This window comes from Pseudophryne corroboree, chromosome 3 (assembly GCF_028390025.1).
Source record: "Pseudophryne corroboree isolate aPseCor3 chromosome 3, aPseCor3.hap2, whole genome shotgun sequence".
NCBI classification, from domain to species: domain Eukaryota; kingdom Metazoa; phylum Chordata; class Amphibia; order Anura; family Myobatrachidae; genus Pseudophryne; species Pseudophryne corroboree.
In genome coordinates this window covers 9,106,712-9,128,014 of record NC_086446.1, presented here as the reverse complement: position 1 = coordinate 9,128,014, position 21,303 = coordinate 9,106,712, and the positions used below count along the sequence as shown (strand labels likewise).

General features: G+C 45.8%; 1 protein-coding gene across 1 annotated transcript in view; it reads left to right on the top strand.

The window, feature by feature from the left end:
* The window catches only part of LOC135057023 (zinc finger protein 271-like), a 215,022-nt gene extending 195,928 nt beyond the window's left edge, over positions 1–19,094 (top strand). Inside the window, exon 6 of the mRNA XM_063962886.1 lies at positions 14,115–19,094. Within this exon, the coding sequence (XP_063818956.1) occupies positions 14,115–14,728 (614 nt within the window). The 3' untranslated portion in view covers positions 14,729–19,094. The remainder of the gene's footprint in view (positions 1–14,114) is intronic.
* The last annotated feature ends 2,209 nt before the right edge of the window (positions 19,095–21,303 follow it).

Here is a 21,303-nt window from a genome sequence, read left to right as displayed (position 1 = left end):
ATCCTGGGAGCTAAAAGCTTAATTGTGTAGTGCCGAGTCGACTCCTACGACCTACACCCCAATGTCTCCTATGTAAGGACTGTGGATCATATGGACCTCAAAAAGTTAAGCATGGTAAGTGTACCATAACTCTAATTTTGAATACAATGTCATTACAGTACCTGCTGGTGTAATAGCATCTGAATACGTTTGTCCATATAGTGTATTTCTTTTTTTTAGAATTATCACATTGTTTCATTTATAGCACACATGTATTATTTTACCCCTATATGATTGTAGAGAAGCTGTGTGTATCGTATTCATTGATACTATACGGTGTAATCTTTGTAATATCAGACATTACTAATGTGGCATTTTTTGCAGGTCCAGTGTGAAGATTTGACTGATCATAAGGTAGAAGACATAAAACAAGAAGAGACGTATGTGACTGATATAAAGGTAGAAGTTACAGAGGGAGAAGAAGAGACGTATGTGAGGGGTGATCAGCAGTGTAAGGAAGAGGAGATCCCAACAGATATCAGCACAGGTGAGTAATAATCACTTATTACAGGAGTCACACATTCTCTTTGCTCTGTTAGTACAACAAACTCTTAATCTACATCCTCCTCTGTCAGTACATACTAATGAGGATTATGTATCTGCCCAGTGGATGAATCAATTGCCATCAGATCCTATTATATTCCTGCTCCCGCCTCACATCATGTCACTGTGTGTTACCAGCCCAGAGATCTGACCAGTCTCCTCCCCACACTCTCTGTTGTATCTCATACATCAGGAGCCATCAGCTCCTATTATATTCCTGCTCCCGCCTCACATCATGTCACTGTGTGTTACCAGCCCAGAGATCTGACCAGTCTCCTCCCCACACTCTCTGTTGTATCTCATACATCAGGAGCCATCAGCTCCTATTATATTCCTGCTCTCCCCCCTCACATCATGTCACTGTGTGTTACCAGCCCAGAGATCTGACCAGTCTCCTCCCCACACTCTCTGTTGTATCTCATACATCAGGAGCCATCAGCCCCTATTATACTCCTGCTCTCCCCCTCACATCATGTCACTGTGTGTTACCAGCCCAGAGATCTGACCAGTCTCCTCCCCACACTCTCTGGTGTATCTCATACATCAGGAGCCATCAGCCCCTATTATACTCCTGCTCTCCCCCTCACATCATGTCACTGTGTTACCAGCCCAGAGATCTGACCAGTCTCCTCACCACACTCTCTGGTGTATCTCGTACATCAGGAAACATCAGCCCCTATTATACTCCTGCTCTCCCCCCTCACATCATGTCACTGTGTGTTACCAGCCCAGAGATCTGACCAGTCTCCTCCCCACACTCTCTGTTGTATCTCATACATCAGGAGCCATCAGCCTCTATTATACTCCTGTTCTCTGCCTCACATCATGCCACTGTGTTAGTTTGGTTCCAGCTGCTAACTAAAGTACTTGGTGAATGGGATCCGGTCTCTAAGTCGACAGTAACTAGGTTGACAATGTCTAGGTCGACTACTATTGGTCGACAGCAACTAGGTCGCAGGGTGTCTAGGTCAACAGGGTCTTTAGGTCGACAGGTCAAAAGGTCGACATGATTTTTTCACAATGCGAGGGGACGCGGTGCACTAATTGGGGTTCCCGGTCACTCTACGAAGAAAACCACACCAAAATAACATTAAAAACTCATGTCGACCTAGACACCCTGTCGACCAAGTTACTGTCGACCAATAGTTGTCGACCTAGACATTGTCGACCTAGTTACTGTCGACCTTCCATACCACACCCTGGTGAATAGGCAAAAAAAAAGGTACCACAGGAACATCCTGAAGAATATTATTAGTACAATGGGAGACAGGCTAGCTATGAGAGTGTTTCTGGAGTAACTGAAGTCTGTGATGACAGATCAAGTATTGGTGCAATCAGGACAGCAGATAAATGTAAATAGCTCTGACTGGAGCTTGATGATGGACATACAGGAGACAAAAGGGTATTAACAGGACTGTCGGGCACTCAGGAGTCTGTGGGTTGCGCTGAGCTTAGTTGATTAGCACTTGAGAGCACTGCTTACAAAGGAGTCTGTGAATGTTGTTTAGCAGAACTGACTGGAAATTACAGCAATGCACAGGAGGATGTGGATAGCACACAGCAGGACTGGCCAGTGCTGGAAAAATACACAGCAGTCCAGTATAATACTCAGCAGGACTTGCTAGCACTGGAGAAATACACAACTTACAGAGCAGTCCAGAATAATAATCAGCAGGACTGGCTAGCACTGGAAAAATAGCTTACACAGGAGTCCAGGATAATAATCAGCAGGACTGGCTAGCACTGGAGAAATACACAGTTACACAGGAGTCCAGAATCATAATGAGCAGGACTGGCTAGTGCTGGAAAAATACACAGCAGTCCAGTATAATACTCAGCAGAACTGGCTAGCACTGGATAAATACACAGCAGTCCAGAATAATAATCAGCAGAACTGGCTAGCGCTGGAGAAATACACGGCTTACACAGCAGTCCAGAATCATAAACAGCAGGACTGGCTAGCACTGGAGAAATACACAGCTGACACCGGAGTCCAGAATAATAATCAGCAGGACTGGCTAGCACTGGAGAAATACACAGCTGACACCAGAGTCCAGAATAATAATCAGCAGGACTGGCTAGCACTGGAGAAATACACAGCTGACACCGGAGTCCAGAATAATAATTAGCAGGACTGGCTAGCACTGGAGAAATACACCGCTTACGCAGCAGTCCAGAATAATAATCAGCAGGACTGGCTAGCACTGGACAAATACACAGCTGACACCGGAGTCCAGAATAATAATCAGCAGGACTGGCTAGCACTGGAGAAATACACCGCTTACGCAGGAGTCCAGAATAATAATCAGCAGGACCGGCTAGCACTGGAGAAATACACAGCTTACGCAGGAGTCCAGAATAATAATCAGCAGGAACGGCTAGCACTGGAGAGATACACCGCTTACGCAGCAGTCCAGAATAATAATCAGTAGGACTGACTAGCACTGGAGAAATACACAGCTGACACTGCAGTCCAGAATAATAATCAGCAGGACTGGCTAGCACTGGAGAAATACACAGTTACACAGGAATCCAAAATAATATGCGACAAAACTGGCTGGAACTTGAAGCATATAACAATGTACTGGAGATTATGGATAGTGCTCAGCAGGACTGGCTAGCGCCGGAGAAACACACAACAGCAGATGGAACACACTGAATTGTGGAGTCAAACGATGGATACTGCAGACTGGAATGTAGTAGGCAGGATACAGCAGAAGTTGTTCTGGCAATGAGTAGTGGACAAGGAGAGACTTATATAGGGGTCCCTGGAGTCATGTGTACAAGATTTGGACTGGAATTGGTTGAGCAGCAGTCATCTGATCTCAGGCAAGATGGTGGCAGGAAGTGATTAGGTGAGGCTAGTAGGATAGCAGTGTCCAGGCAGATGCATTGGGTTGCTTGTGACGGGAGCATCCAGATCAGCTTTACACTGGAGGAGGTAGGGTGGCATAAAAAGATTGATGGGGGGGGGCTTATCTCCAAAAGTTTAACTGCTTATTGCCTACTCCTCAGCCTTCCCTATAACCCCACAGTCTGCAGTGAATATACTTTATTATTTATAAAGGTAACTAAAAAGTTGTTCCCTATCACATCATAGCTGCTTGGGTTACTGTACACACATCACCTGATAATCACATATATACACTGTACTCAGTCACTGCGTCTCCTACAGATGGACCCAGTAACAGAGATACCCCAGAGAGATGTCCCCGTCCTCTGTATTCCCAGGATTGTACAGAGGAGAATCACAGGATCCCACAGGAGGATCAGGTAAGTGGGATTTAGGATCTCCCCAGTATACCAAAGTGACTGTGACTATAGGATCTTTAGAGCAACTTTTTGTCTTATACACTGACGTTATACTATTAATTATTAATGTGTTGTTTTATGTTATGTTTTTAGTGTGAAAATCTGTCTGATATTAAGATAGAAGTGTTAGAGGTAGAAGAGACATATGTGACTGATATAAAGGCAGAAGATACAGACGGAGAAGAAGAGACGTATGTGAGGGGTGATCAGCAGTGTAAGGAGGAGGAAATCCCTACAGATATCAGCACAGGTGAGAAATAATCACTTAATACAGAACAGAGTCACATATTCACCTTGCTCAGTCACTATAGCAATCTCTTATCCTACACCCTCCTCTGTAAGTACAAATTAATGAGGGAAATGTATATACCCAGTGGGGGAGTCAAGGCCCCTATTATACTCCTGCTCTCCTCACATCATGTCACTTTGTGTTACCAGCCCAGATATCTGACCAGTCTCCTCCCCACACTCTCTGGTGTATCTCATACATCAGGAGCCATCAGTCCCTATTATACTCCTGGTCTCCCCTTCACATCATGTTACTGTGTGTTACCAGCCCAGAGATCTGACCGGTGTCCTCCCCACACTCTCTGTTGTATCTCATACATTAGGAGCCATCAGCCCCTATTATACTCCTGCTCTCCCCCTCACATCATGTTACTGTGTGTTACCAGCCCAGAGATCTGACCAGTTTCCTCCCCACACTCTCTGGGGTATCTCATACATCAGGAGCCATCGGCCCCTATTATACTCCTGCTCTCTCCTCACATCATGTCACTGTGTTACCAGCCCAGAGATCTGACCAGTCTCCTCCCCACACTCTCTGGTGTATCTCATACATCAGGAGCCATCAGCCCCTATTATACTCCTGCTCTACCCCTCACATCCTGTCACTGTATGTTACCAGTCCAGAGATCTGACCAGTGTCTTCCACACTCTCTGGTGTATCTCATACATCAGGAGCCATCAGCCCTTATTATACTCCTGCTCTCCCCCTCACATCATGTCACTGTGTGTTACCAGCCCAGAGATCTGACCAGTTTCCTCCCCACACTCTCTGGGGTATCTCATACATCAGGAGCCATCAGCCCTTATTAGATTTCTGGCTCTTGTCTGCCACAGCGTTGTCTTCCCTGAATTCATAGATGGAGTGACCATTTCTGTGTTAATTCCAATTCCCATTCAAAGCTGTCCCCCAGGGTCTTCTTCCATGGAGCCCAATCGATCAAACAGTGTCTGATGGTGCGACAAGAAACTAAAGTACCTTCACCTTGTATGTCTTTATTGGATTCCCTTGGCTCTTTTTCTACCACTCTTACTATGCCGTTTAATCTGGGTTTCGATTGTCCTCTTGTGGCCACGTCCAGAGTAGGTGGATACAGTCCTATAGACTTTACACTTCTAAATAATATTTGCACATAAAAAGATAGTGGGTGGCGCTACACACATCACCCAAAATACCAATGTAATATCAAAATAATACTAATATAATAGCAAAATAATGTATTTAATGAAAGAGAGATGGAATCTCACTCATAAATCAAAATCTCACTGTGATTTAATGTGCAAATAGGGTATAATCAATGGTATCCAAATCTGGGCTTTGCAGTAGGACAGAAATATAATGTGTCAGTCAGCCTTGCTATATAATGAACTAATGGTGAGAAATATAAGCAGACCAAGTGGCTGTGAATGCTGATGAGACACCTCGGTGTCAGTGCAGTGGTGATGCTTTTCCTGTCTGTTCACAGGTGAGTCTGGCTTGAACTCACCGCTGGTTAAGTAGGTAACTCGTCTGATGTCTGCTGGTGGTATGCACATATAGTGTCAGAATCCATAATTCTCAATCAGGAGTCAGCACTTGCGGTGAGATTGCAAAGCTATCTTGTCACTGGGACCATCCTGTTTGCCGGGAGAGCTCTAGTGGCGCAGTCAGCTCCCATCCCAGTCCGTGGCAGCGGTCTGTAGCAAGTTCAGTTGAGGTGCCTGTTGGTGGTATCTGTACACAAAATTGATAATGAAAGGCACAAGGATGTGGCAGACCAATGAGAAGAGTACAGTGAATGGTGCTCTGTGTTTCTCTTATATGCAGGATTAAATTTCATGTTTGGTTAATAAAATAACATCTTTGGCACAGCGGGCATTTGTAGCCTACGGCCGTTTCGCTGTTGCTATCTTTATCAAGGCCTTGATAACGCTAATTAATTCTAAAATGTAAATGATAATTTCAGAATTTCTAAAATGTAATCGTGTATGTGTTCCTAATAGTCAGTGCAAATAGAAAGTGGGTTTCCTGCAATACTTACATCTTTGGCACCACCTGCATTTGTAGCCTACGTCCGTTTCGCTGTAACTAGCTTTATCAAGGTCTTGATAAAGCTAATTAATTCTGAAATTTAATCCTGCGTGTATGTGGGCACAAGAGTCAGTGCAGTTAGAAAGTGGGTTTCCAGCGATACTTAAAGATACAAAATCATTAAAACATGTTTAGCTGTCTCAATTGCAGATGCTAGCACCTTTTCTTAGGGGAGATTGTGATACCAAATCCTATACAATAAAAGCCAAACGCTGCACCTCACGTCTATGTTCCATCATTTTGACGGACTGGTAACTAGTAATAATATATTCTGATAAAGAATTTTCTCTTACGTCCTAGAGGATACTGGGGTCCACATTAGAACCATGGGGTATAGACTGGTCCACTAAGAGCCTTGAGCACTTTAAGAATTTAATAGTGTGCACAATCTCCTCCCTCTATGCCCCTCCTACCAGACTCCATTTAGAAAATGTGCCCGGAGGAGGCGGTCACGCTTTGGGGAGCTTCTGAAGAGTATTTTTACATGATTTTTTTTTTTTTTTTGTTTATTTCAGTCAGGGCTGTTTTGGAAACAGCCTGACTGCTTCGTGGGACTTAGGGGGGAGAACGGCCCAACTTCCTAGAGAGCTAATGGTCCCCTTTCTCTTGCTGGCAGGACACTGAGCTCCTGAGGGATCTATTTGCAAGCCACACCATGGTGCAGCGTAACCTCCCGCAGCACGCCGCCGCCACCACCTAACAGAGCCTGAAGAAAGAAGAGTGGGGAGTACAGCACCGGCGCCCTGGTAAGCAGGTCACCGACGGGATTGGCGGCACTAGGGTAGGAGCGCAGCTCTCATTACAGGCTGCGCTCTGGGTAGGTTCAGACGGACACGCTGCGGCGGGGTCCCGCTATGAGGGGTGCACTGGATCTCCCACTTTACCCACACTGGCAACACACACAAAGCTAACAGTGTTTGGACATCTAGGTGGTACTGTGAAATATTCCTCAGGGCCAGTATAAACATTAAGTGTGCCATATTAGGGGGCGGGGCTTTCCACTGGTTCCAGCGGCTCTCCAGCGCCATTTCCTCTGCAGCCATGGGTAATGCAGCACTGCTGGAGACGCGCAGCTCCTCTGACCGGACCCTACGGTGGTACCAGGGGGTCGTAGTTAAGGGGGGGGTGGAGCAGTGTAGTTGTTGTTAACACTACACTGGTGCACATATATTGCGACCCAGCTTAGTTTACTACTGCTGACAGGGATGCTGTGTGGCTGGCTCCAAGCTCTGTGTCTCTCTGAGACTTTGCCTACATATACGGTGTTCCCCATTGTGGTGTGTGTGTGTGTGTGTGTGTGTCCCTTGCAATGTCCAGGGACTGTGTTTCTTGTACAGCTGAATGTCTCTCATCTCCTGTGCTCAGGATAGTGTTCACTCCCAGTCCAGTTGGGGCTGAACCCCCGTGGTTAGCTTCCATTATAGGGATGATTTCAAATATTTCCACAAAGCTGTCTAATAATGAAAAGGAAACACAATTCTTGAGGCAGTCATCTGATACATAGAGATTCAGCTCCCATACCTGCACCCCAAACTCCTTCCATTTGCCCACAAAAGCGTACCCTTGCCCAAATCATGCAGGGTGACTCGGATCCTGATACATCAGATCATGAGGAGGGTGAAATAGATACGAGTGGGGGTGATGCCGTCCTGTCACAGGGAATTCAGGCCCTCTTTGAGGGTGTCAGAACTGTGTTACACATCCCTGACAAGTCTGAGGAGGTTAAGGAGGAATCTTACTTTAATACAAAGAAGAAATCCTCTGTTACTTTCCCCGCTTCAAAGGAATTAAATGTCCTCTTTGAAGAAACGTGGGTAATCCCTGATTAGAAGTTTCAAATCCCTAAGAGACTGATTTCTTCCTTTACTTTTTATTGCAGAGGATAAGAAGAAATGGGAAAACCCACCGATTGTGGATGCATCTGTATCCAGGTTATCGCGTAATGTAGTCTTACCTGTTCCTGGGGCGGCGTCCTTAAAAGACGCGGCTGACCACAAGATTGAGACGAGACTCAAATCTTTATACACTTTGACCCAGAGACCCACTATTGCTTGTGCATGGATCACTAAGGCTGTTACCAAGTGGTCAGGTATTCTAATTGATTTAGATTCCTTACCAAGGGATGATGTTGTTTTACTCCTGCAGCATATCCAGGATTCTGCTAACTTTATGGTTGAAGCCATCAAAGAAATTGGTGTACTCAACGTACGCACCATGGCCATGGTAGTGTCAGCACGCAGGGGCCTATGGCTACGCCAGTGGACTGCGGATGCAGTTTCCAGATGGAGCGTGGAAAGCCTGCCGTTTACAGAGATGAACTGGATCCATGGATATCCAAAGCTACGGCAGGTAAGTCTACGTTCCTTCCTCAACAGTGCCAGCTAGAAAAACCTACTCGCCCCAACACTGCAGTCCTTTAGAACAGCGAAGTTCAAAGGCAAATCCAAGGGTTCTGCTACAACCTTCAAAGGGAACAGAGGTAAACCCAGAAAACCCGCAGCTGCAGGTTCTCAGGATCAGGCCTCCGGGTCTGCTTCCTCCAAAAGCTCAGCATGACGGTGGCACACACTGCCTGGAAGACAGGCAGGTGGGAGCCCGGTTACGTTATTTCAGTCACATATGGGCAACGTCTTGCCAAGATTCCTGGGTAAAAGATCTTTTCACCCTGGGATACCAACTGGAGTTTCAGGAACTCCCACCTCCCAGATTCTGCAAATCAGGCTTAGCAGCTTCTCCAGAAGCAAGTTTGATCTTACAGGCAGCAATTCAAAACTGTTACAGACTCAGGTCATTGTTCCAGTTCCACTTCACCTACAAAACAAGGGTTATTATTCCAACCTGTTTGTGGTGCAGAAACCGGACGGTTCGGTAAAGCCCATTTTAAACCTCAAGTCACTGAACCCGTATTTCCGGGTAATCAGATTCAAGATGGAGTCTCTGAGAGAGCGATGATCTCAGGTTTGGAAGAAAGGGAATTCCTGGTGTCTCTGGACATCAACGATGCGTACCTTCATGTTCTGATCTGGCCGCCTCATTAGGCTTATCTAAGGTTTGCATTAAAGGACTGTCACTACCAGTTCCAGGCCCTGCCATTTGGCCTCTCCACGGCACCGAGGGTATTCACCAAGGTAATGGCAAAAATTATGTTTCTCCTCCGCATGCAGGGAATGAACATAGGGGGTAATTCCAAGTTGATCGCAGCAGGAAATTTTTTAGCAGTTGGGCAAAACCATGTGTACTGCAGGGGGAGAGGGGGGGCAGATATAACATTTACAGAGAGAGTTAGATTTGGGTGGGTTATTTTGTTTCTGTGCAGGGTAAATACTGGCTGCTTTATTTTTACACTGCAAATTAGATTGCAGATTGAACTCACCACACCCAAATCTAACTCTCTCTGCACTTGTTATATCTGCCTCCCCTGCAGTGCACATGGTTTTGCCCAACTGCTAAAAAATGTCCTGCTGCGATCATCTTGGAATTACCCCCATAGTACTGTACCTGGATGACCTGCTTATCAAGGCACCGTCCAGAGAGAAGCTGTTGCACAGCATTGCCCTGTCGATTCGTTTTCTCCAGGACCACGGGTGGATTCTGAACTTGCCAATGGAGGATTCCGTTTTTGGGAATGATTCTGGATACGAAGGCACAGAGAGTGTTCCTTCCAATGGAAAAGGCATTGGTAATAATAATAATCATTTTATTTATATAGCGCTCTTTCTCCAGTAGGACTCAAGGCGCTTAATTGTGATCCAGTTCAAGGTGCGGCGCGTCCTACGTCCGTCCCGGATTTCAGTGCAACTTTGCATTTGCCTCCTAGGAAATATGGTGGCCTCTTACGAGAGCACTGCAGTACGGAAAGTTTCACGCAAGGCCCTTCCAGCTGGATCTGTTAGACAAGTGGTCCGGATCGCATCTTCACATGTATACCAGAGGATACGTCTTTCGCCAAAAGCCAGGATCTCCCTTCTGTGGTGGCTTCAGATGTCTCACCTGACCGAAGGCCGCAGGTTCGGGATTCAAAATTGAATTCTACTAACTAGAGACGTAAGCCTCAGAGGTTGGGGAGCAGTCACGCAAGGGGAACAGCTCCAAGGAAAGTGGTCAAGTCAGGAAGCCATCCTTCCGATCAACATTCTGGAACTAAGGGCAATTTACAACGCCCTTCTCCTGGTGTCTCATCTTATTCAAGATTGAGCCATTCAGGTTCAGTTGGACAACATGACGGCGGTGTCTTACATTAACCGACAGGGCGGAACAAAGAACAGAGCAGCCATGTCAGAGGTCACAAGAATTCTCTGGGCGGAAAGACACGCGGTGGCATTGTCGGCAAGCTTCATTCCAGGAGTAGACAACTGGGAAGCAGACTTCCTCAGCAGACACGACCTCCATCCAGGAGAGTGGGGCCTTCACCTGCAGGTGTTCAAGTCCTTGATGCGTCGGTGGGGAATTCCTCAAATCGGCATGATGGCCTCTCGTCTCAACAAGATGCTCAAGCGCTATTGTTCCAGGTCGAGAGACTCACAAGCAGCGGCGGTTGACGCTCTGGCGACTCTATGAGTCTACCAGATGGTGTACGTGTTTCCACCTCTTCCGTTGAGGATTCTCAAAAGAATAAAAAGGGAAATGGTTCAAGCAATTTTCATTGCTCCAGACTGGCCAAGAAGGGCCTGGTATGCGGATCTCCTGGAGTTACTCCTGGAGGACCCGTGGCCTCTTCCTCTTCAAGAGGATCTTCTGCAGCAGGGGTCTATCAAGACTTACCGTGGCTACGTTTGACGGCATGGAGGTTGAGCGTCAGATTCTAGCCCAGAAAGGCATTCCGAACAAGGTTATTCCGACCCTGACCCAATCTAGGAAAGGGGTAATGTCTAAACATTACCACCGTATTTGGAAAAAATGTCTCGTGGTGTGAAAACAGGAATTTTCCTGCACTGGAATTTCAACTGGGATGTTTTATCCTTTTCTATAGTCAGGTGTGGATGTGGGCCTACATTTGGGCTCCTTGAAAGTCCAGATTTCGGCCTTGTCCATTTTCTTCTAGAAACAATTGGCTTCCCTTCCTGAGGTTCAGACGTTCTTGAAGGGTGTTCTACACATCCATCCACCCTTTGTGCCTCCCACGGCACCTTGGGATCTTAACGTGGTGTTGCGTTTTCTGCTATTGGACTGGTGTGAACCTTTACAGGAGGTTGACGTTAATTTTCTTACGTGGAAGACTGTTACACTGTTTACCTTGGCTTCCGCAAGGCGTGTGTCAGAACTGGGGGCGTTGTCTCACAAAAGCCGCTATTTGATTTTTCAGAAAGATAGAGCTAAACTCAGAACCCATCAGCAATTTCTTCCTAAGGTGGTGTCTGCGTTTCATATCAACCAACCTATTGTGGTTCCGGTGTTTATGGACACGTCTGATACCTCTAAATCCTTGGATGTGGTGAGGGCTTTGAGGATCTACGTAAAGAGGACGACTCGTCACAGAAAATCTGACTCGCTGTTTGTTCTCTACGATCCCAAGAAAATTGGGTGTCCTGCTTCAAAGCAGTATATTGCTCGCTGGATCAAACTTACTGTCCAGCATGCTTATTCTACGGCAGGATTGCCGGTTCCTAAAGTACAGGAACACTCTACTAGGTCGGTGGATTGTTCCTGGGCAGCTGCCTGGGGTGTCTCGGCTTTACAGCTCTGCCGAGCGGCTACTTGGTCAGGTTCAAACACGTTTGCTAAGTTCTACAAGTTCGATACTTTGACATCTAAGGACCTTCAGTTTGGTCAATCAGTTCTGCAGGAACCTCAGCACTCTCCCACCCGGTTTGGGAGCTTTGGTACATCCCCATGGAACTAATGTGGAACCCCAGTATCCTCTAGGATGTAAGAGAAAATAGGATTTTAATTACATACCGGTAAATCCTTTTCTCGTAGTCCGTAGAGGAAACTTGGCGCACGCCCAGTGCTTCGTGTTCCTGCATTGCTACTTCATTACGTATTGTTGGTTCAGCTGTTTCTGTTCCTGTTCAAGTTGGGTTAGCTTGGCTTTCCTCTTGTTTGTGCGTGCTGGTTCGAATCTCACCACTGTTCTGTTACATCCTTCCTGACCGTCTCGTCTGGCACAATTTCTAGACTGAGTCTGGTAGGAGGGACATAGAGGGAGGAGCCAGCCCACAGTATTAAATTCTTAAAGTGCCCAAGGCTCCTAGTAAACCTGTCTATACCCCATGGTACTGATGTGGACCCCAGTATCCTCTATGGACTACGAGAAAAGGATTTACCGGTAGGTAATTAAAATCCTATTTTAAATGTGACAAAAATACAGAATATCACAAGTATATGAAAACCTTCAATAATACTAGCACTAATAATATTATAGCTCACGGACTTTAAAGTCAATAAATACAAGATCATAATTTAATGAAGACAGAACAATAATTGTGAACCTTAACTAACTGATCATAATATCTGATAAATGTAACACAATTAAACATAGGGACAAATTAATGTACCAATTTCCCAAGACGCAGCCAGTCTCCTGGACACTGTAGCATCCTCCTTCTTTCCTCCTTAGTACACAAGCCGTAGAGGGAGGAAAGAAGGAGTAGGTGTATGACTAGAAGAGTGGAGCAGCAGAGGTGAGAGCCACAGACATGTCTTGGTGACCAAACTTTTAGGCAGAAAGTTCATACAGAATGGGGATGGAGAAGACAGGCACTTGGTTGCTATTGCTCGGCCTGGTGCAGTAGACTGCACGGGGAAGGCAGGAGGGCAGACATACTCACCTGGTGCAAGGAGTCGGGATTCTGAGTAGAAAAGTTGGTCAGGGGGCTCTACTTTAAAGAGGTGGGGTTAGTGGTCCCGGTACCAGGCACTAAGAAGCGCCCTGTTATGCTCCAATAGCACAGTGATGCTGAAGACTAAAATGAAGGCAGCTGCTTCACACTGTTCGGCCAGGGCAGCTCTGTGAGTCAAGGGTTGCCCTTAGGAGAGATGACATGCCAGGAAGGGTGTTACAGTGTCCATGATATTGGCTGCGTCTTGGGTCCCAGAAGGTCAGTGGCTACTGCCAGACACAGCTGCGGCACACACAGTGGATCAACAAAATTTAGGATCGGCAAATTGAGACACCCGTGGCACTTGTAAACTTCATGGTTTGGCTGAAATCCATTTCTGTGTTTTGACGGAGCCTACGTCTGTCTTGACACTAAGCTCTCTGATATTGTTACTTGTCCTTTAACAGAAAAGAGATGGGTCACGGCCTATCAGACCAAGAGTTTTGTGACTCGGAATAATGTGCCACTGTTTCAGTAATGTCCTCCAAACATGTTCTGAGGCAATGGAGTAAGTGCTAGAAAACAACAGTCTATCAGTCTCTTTAATCTTAGAGGTAGATGTTACTGCTTGTTGTCTGTCCACGTTTGCGCAACCATAGACTTTATCGAAAAAAGGAAACTTGTTATGGGGTAACATTATTATCGCCATTTATTTATTTTATTTCTAGAAAATGGATGGAACAGCTGGAATGTCTCAGAGGAATTTCCCATGCAATCTCCAGATTGTGAACTAGATAAGGACATCATACGAGATTCTCCACAAGAAAACCCAATTATACATCCAGTCCCTCACACTGCATATGTGTCATCTGATCCCTCTAATGATGGGGAAGGTTGTCCTGATAACTCAGATATTGGAACTTGTAGAGTATTTAGAGTAAATAAAATAGTTCCCTATTCTGTAGATCCCAAATGTTTCACACAGAACACACCGCTTATTACCCATCAGCCAGCTAATGCATGTGAGACGTCATTTCCATGCTCTGAGTGTGGGAAATGTTTTACACGGAAATCAAATCTTGTTACACATCAGAGAACTCACACAGGTGAGAGGCCATTTCCATGCTCTGAGTGTGGGAAGTGCTTTACACAGAAATCAGATCTTGTTGCGCATCAAAGATGTCACACTGGTGAGAAACCATATTCATGTTCCGAGTGTGGGAAATGTTTTACACAGAAATCAGATCTTGTTAAACATCAGAGAAGTCACACAGGTGAGAAGCCATTTTCCTGTTCTGATTGTGGGAAGTGCTTTGCACAGAAATCAGCTCTTTTTATACATCAGAGATGTCACACAGGTGAGAAACCATTTACATGCTCTGATTGTGGGAAATGTTTTACACAAAAAACAACTCTTGTTACACATCAGAGACGTCACACAGGGGAGAAGCCGTTTCCGTGTTCGGAGTGTGGAAAGTGTTTTACAGGGAAATCAGCTCTTGTTAGACATCAGAGAAGTCACACAGGTGAGAAACCATTTCCATGCTCTGAGTGTGGGAAATGCTTTACATGGAAATCAGCTCTTGTCAAACATCAGAGACATCACATAGTTGAGAATCCCTTAATATGTTCTGAGTGTGGGAAATGTTTCACAGGGAAATCAGCTCTTGTTAGACATCAAAGAAGTCACACAGGTGAGCAACCATTTCCATGTTCATAAAATAATACTGATTTTACATCAGAAAATTCACAGGAAAAAAGCAATGTAAATGAACTGGCAGATCTGAAATGGGGTTGTAGCAATATTCTAAATATTCCAAAAGCGAGAAATGTTCTGTGAAGAAATAATTGTTGTTTATACAGATCAACTTTTGTTATACATCAGAGAACTTGCACGGATGAGAAATAATTTTCATGTTCTGAATGTGGAAGGTTTTATTAATTAAAAAAATATAATCTTGGTGAATACCAGTATACATGAAACATAATTGCAGTTATACTTAATATACTGATTAAGATATCTATAATTTGATTGTCTTTACTTCAGTTTTTCTCATACGTAAAAGATGCAAGCAAGAAATTGTATACTTCCATATGTAGAGTCTGATACCTTTTGGGATGTAATTAACTCAAGACCTGTGCCCACCAAGGCCTACCAGTGTATGGATGGACACCTAATGGGAGTATAATATATGTAAGTGGCATGTGTATGCATTGCAGAAATGGCATTACACTATTTGTACACAACCTGCTAATGTATAAAAACACTTTTTATATTGTGTACAAATAGGGTAATGCAGTGAGATACACAACTGCAGACATCTTATTAGTGGAAGAGTTGCATTTTCCATAAAAAAGGAAACCTTTTCCCCTGTTATTTAGGCACCATCTCTCCTGTAGCAGCCTGGCTATTAAGATGCCCAGAAACAGCCCAGCCAAGCCAACTCAGGGAGTCCCACGCCCCAAACTCTCCCTATAGTACTACCATACTATGTAAATTTATTCAGGTCTTACCATTAATAGTGCCTTGTTCAAGGTGCAGTCAGCAAATGCAAGGGTTCGTAATTAAAAACCATCAGGGGCAGATGGGAGGGGTGTCACTCCAGGCTGAAAGATCTCCACCTTCAAATATACATACATATAAGCGATATAGAATATATAGAAGATCCCAGACTGCACACCCTAACCATATATAATGAGAGGTGCTACTATGCTGATACTTGTAGTGCCAAACACAGAAAAAAAGGGAATGCCGGTGCATTCGCCAAACATTACTAATCAGAATTGTAATATATTTAACATCAAGTAAAAGTGAGGTTCTCTGCATAATTTTGGCCAAAAGTAAGGGACTACCCACTGCGTCCAGGTAACCATCATTGGGTAGGTTCATAACATTCTTAAGGTACACCCCCAGCACACCCAGAGACCACCCCAAGCAAACCACCCCGGGGCACCACACTAGTGAGAGATACAGATGGAGGCACGCTCATCTTGGCTTCTCTGCTGCGCATAGGTCCACCAAGGTTTATTAGCATAAACCTTTCATCTACTGTTCTCAGCTGCAATACAGTACAGCTGAGGACAATAGATGGGGGAGGGGGGGAGGCTATGGCTTACCGCCCTATATTGCCTAAAGTATGAAATCAAGAAGAAATTCTCACTGCGACCGTGTGGCTAGCAGTCAAGCCACACCGTCGCAGCATGTCGGGGAGCAGGAAGTGTTTGTGATCAAAAGGGATAGTGGTGTCAAAAAGGTGCGAGAGTAAGGAGATGATCTCCTGCCATATGCTGACATGTATTGGACAGGACCACCAGATATTTAGAAAAGAGCCCTCATCCACGCAACCCCTCCGGCACCTATCCGTGTGATCTGTGTCAGGGAACATGGCTTTTAGTCGGGAGGGTGCATAGTACTAACGATAAAGCAGTTTATAAACATTTTCTTTCATTTTCACACAGACGGAACTAGAAGTGGCGTTATCCCATATTTCAGCCCAATCCGCACTGTCTATGGCGTGTCCTAGATCCAATTCCCATGTCAGTTCATGAGGATCCTGGTCATGGACAGAGTCCTCACCTAACAAAGCATATATGCTGGAGATTAAGACCCTAGTGGAGGAGTGTTTCCAGAAGATATGTTCAAAAGAGGATAAACTTCTGTTAGTGAGAATTGAGCTGATTGTGGAGTGGAAATGTCTCACTTGTAGAAAGCAAATCTGTGGATGGGATTGCTGTTCCATGACGAATGTCTGAACACTGAGGAAAATAGCTTCAGTAGTGATATTGTTAAGATAATATATATTCCCCAAGAGCCAGGTGGGAAAGGAGAACCTACACAAACCAGGGGGAAAAGCTGAATTAACAAAATCCCAAATAGCTAGCGAACGGGATACTACAGGATGGGAGAGAACTGCTCGAGGGCGGCAAATCCTAGGGAGCCACAATAAGAAAGATGTGGCTAATCCCAGCTCCTCTGCCTCAGTAGTCTTCCCCACTCCACCCGGGTTACACCATTGTACGCAGTGAGGGAGTTGCGCAGAGTAATAGTATTTTCTAAAGTCAGGAATACCAAGACCACGCACTCTAGAAGGACGCTGAAGATTAAGTTTAACACGTGGGAGTGTGTGGCTCCAAATGAAGTGGAAGGTTTGGCATTGCAAAGATTTAAAAATGAGGATATATATTGGTAGGTTTTGGAAGAGGTACAGTATTTGAGGGAGGATGATCATCTTAACGGAGTGTATTCTGCATATCCAGAAAATTTAGTAATTAGACCACTCAAGCAAATCAGATTTTATGCCATCTAGAAGGTGAGGATAGTTCACCTGCAACAGCTGATGATTATAAGTAAAACACCAAGGTACAGCACTTGAAGTCAAGAACATCTGTTTTGTCGACGTTAATTTTGTAGCCTGAGTTTTGAGGATAAAGACCTATCTCAGGAGAGGCGGGAGGAATCGGGCTGGGTCAGTAAAAGAGATTAAAATATCATCGGTGTATAAAGCAATTTGTGCTCAGAAGGGCACGTACATACCATATTGCGGCAAATCTTCACCGCCAGAGGTTCCATAACAAGTGCAAATATTAGAGGCGATAGTGGACAACCCTGTCCGGTACCGTTGAGGAAAAAAACAATTTTGCTAAAAACACCAAAAAAAGCAAAGGACCAGGAGATTTGGTCAAAGGACCTCTCTGCGTCGAGCTCCAAAACAAGAGAGGGGAGTTTCCATTTCTGAAAATAATTAATCAGGTCAATAGTCCTTCTTATGTTATCTGACACCTGATGTCCTGGTATGAACCCGATCTGAGCGGGGTGAATCGGCTACGGTAGCAGAGGATCTAGGCGGTTAGCTAAGATTTTCGCGTAGATCTTCAGATCCATGTTCAGCAGCGAAACTGGCCTATAGTTGGAGACTTTGGGATTACCACGATGTCTGAACAGGTCATCTCAGAAGTGAAAGAAGTGCCTTCTAGGATGACGTTGAACAGGAAAGTAAGATGTGGGGCCAGTTCTTTCGCAAACAGATTATAATATTGGGATGGAAACTCGCCAGGGCATGGGGCGGCAGATGTGCGCATGGAGTTTATAGCAGCCATCATCTCCTCAGCTGAAGTACAAGTATTAAGTACATCTAGTTGAGTGTTTTAAAGAGTAGGTAAGGAGATGTTGGACAAAGTATGGATGCACTCTCGTCTCCAGCAGCGGATGGGAATATCTGCTATATTATAAGGTGAGTTATAAAAGGTCAGCAGACTGAATCTTCAATGCAGCTTTTTTCCGAACTGCCAAGGATTGGGTGATGAGGGAATATGGTATCCTTATAGGCTTCCCAGAAAACACTGGAGGTGGGTGATTGCCAATCTTCCTCGCCAGACGTTCATCATCTGCAAACCCACTTTGTCAGTCCCTCCATTGGCTGCTGGAATTCTACCGTATTCAATATAAAATGCTGTTACTTACACACAAGGCTATTAACCATACTACACCAACATACATCTCTTATCTCATAATATCTCCCAACTCGGCCCCTTCGCTCTTCACAAGATCTGCGTCTCTCATCCACACTCATTAATTGCTCCCATGCACGATAACAGGACTTTCTGCAGGCTGCACCCACTCTGTGGAATGCCCTACCACGTACAATAAGACTCTAGTCTCCAAACCTTCAAGCGTTCCCTGAAAACTCACCTATTCAGACAAGCGTATCAAATTCCAGAACCACTCACATTACCTTCATAGCTTTCCTATCCAATGATATCCTCACAGTACAGTCCACACATATCCCCCACATATTTTCTTCATGCTCCCTTCCTCCTGACCCTGGTTCATCATTGCAGTGAGGTGATATCATGCAGCCCACCAAGAACCTTTGCAATCTGGTGGACAACTACTGTATGCAATAAATAGCACCTATCCTTGTGTATCAATGCCTATTTCCCCATAGAGTGTAAGCTTGCGAGCAGGGCCCTCCTACCTCTATGACTGTTTGTTATTACCCAGTTTTGTCTTACTATTGTGTCCAGTTGTAAAGCGCAATGAAATTTGCTGCGCTATGTAAGAAACTGTTAATAAAATAAATAATCTACTTAGTGGGTGATTGCCAATCTCATTCCAGCCAGCGCAGAGGGGTGCTGCAAAAGGGAGTCATCCAAGCACCATTTATATCTCCTGAGGGGGGAGCCTTATATATTTACAGAGATGTAGGCACCTTTGTGGTCTGTCCAGGTGAATGGGGTGCTGCCAGTGTCAGTGATCAGTGAAGTAATAGAAGAGAAATTGATTATATCGATCCTGGAAAAGTGTTGGTGTGGGGCAGAGTAGTGGGTAAAGTCTCTAGTATGAGGGTGTTTGAGACGCCAGGTGCCACAAAGGCCGTGAAGTTTCAAGGAGGCAATGAAGGTGTGAGAGGCTCTATGGAGGGACATCGTGGAAGCATGAGAAGGAAGGTTGGTCCTATCTAATAATGAGTCGATAATCGTATTAAAATCCCCACCCATGATGATATGACCCTGTGTCTCTCTATCTAGACACCGAGAAAAACAGGGATTGGTCCTGGTTGGGAAACTGAAACCAGCGTAAAGGTCATGGAACGAAAGGTGCCAATCACCATGAGGAACCTGCCTTCAGGATCTATCACAGTTTTAGCATGAACAAATGGGATATTACGATGGCTACCCCACGTTTTATACAAGCCGCTGAATCAAATATGGTCTGGGAGAACCACTTACCATGAGGCTGGGAATGCGAACCAGTAAAATGTGTTTCTTGCAGGAATGTGATATCGGCTTTCTCTCTCCTACAAGCCCCCAGGAAAACTACGTTTCCAAGAAGAATTGAAGCCATTTACATTAACGGATAACAATTTAAGTGGCATGACAGGGTATTACAAGGTACGCTACACATAGGGGCTAATTCAGACCTGATAACTGCTGTGCGTGTCCGCACAGCAGCGATCAAGTCTGAAGTGCGCATACGCTGGCGTCGCAGTGCACCGGCACATGGCAGACAGCCGACGGCTGTCTTAGCCCTGCGATCGACTCTGCCTGATTGACAGGCAGAGGCGGTCACGGAGCGGGCCGGCTGCATTTAGCAGTCATTTTGGGGGCGTGGACCGGGCAACGCAGGCGTGCCCGGACCGTTGAGGGGGCGTGCAGCTGCGTGACGTCACATGCGGCTGCTGCGACCCGAGCAGCGATAAGTAGCTCCCTGCCAGCGCACAGGAGCTGCGCTGGCTGAGAGCTACTCCTGAAGTACAAAAGCATCGCTGCTGTGCGATGCTTTTATACTTGTACGGCGGGGTGGGGCCTGACATGCGGGGTGGACTAGCCCTGTGCTGGGCGCACCCCGGCATGTCAGTGAAGCTGATCGTAGATGTGCTAAATTTATCACATCTACAGTCAGCTCTGAATCACCCTGATAAAGTATAATGACTCAATAAGTCATGTATGAGGCCTAAAGAGCAGTGGCAGATCTTGCCACGGGCAAGCAGGACTTTTGCCCGGGGCGCCGCCTTCCGGAGGGCGCCAGCGCCATCCGGAAGGCGCCGCACCATGGCAAGATCCTCCACTGTCAGTGTGCGCCCCAGCAGTGAGCAGTGTCCCCCTACTGTGCACCCTCTCCCGCTGTGAGAAGGGAACCAGACGCTATGCGTCTGGTTTCCCTTCGTGGCGCTGGTCCTCCCCCGCTCTGAAAGGAATCAGACGCTAAGCGTCTAGTTTCCCTTCATGGAGAGGACCTTTGGTGTGCGGTGCGCGATGACGTCATCGCGCACAGCATTGTGGCATAGACGCTAGGGGTCATAATTGACCTCTAGCGCTTATGCTGTGCTATGGGAGAGACGTCATGACTGACATCTCTCCCATAGATCCGAGGAGAAGAGCGGCGCCGGTCTGCAGGGTCTGGAAACAGGAGCGGGGTACAGTAAGTATACTTTTTTTTTCCAGCGGCGCTACAAATGGGGGGCGTGACTGACCACGCCCCCATGTTAAGCCACGCCCCTAACTTTTGCCCGGGGCGCCGCAAGGGCAAGAACCGGCCCTGCTAAAGAGGGCCACCCCAAAAGGAAATAAAAGGAGGAAGAGAAAGAGGTTAAAGGGATGGCAGATAATAGAAATTAAACCCAAAATACAGGAAGGGATAGAAGAGAAAGGTAAGGCAGGGGGAGAAGGGACATGATATGGTGATCTAGAACCATGGTGCAGAATACAGAAAACATCAAAACCTAGTAGTCTGCATAGAGAACAATAATATATACATTAGGGAGTCAAGAAGGAGAACCAGACCTCTAACAAACA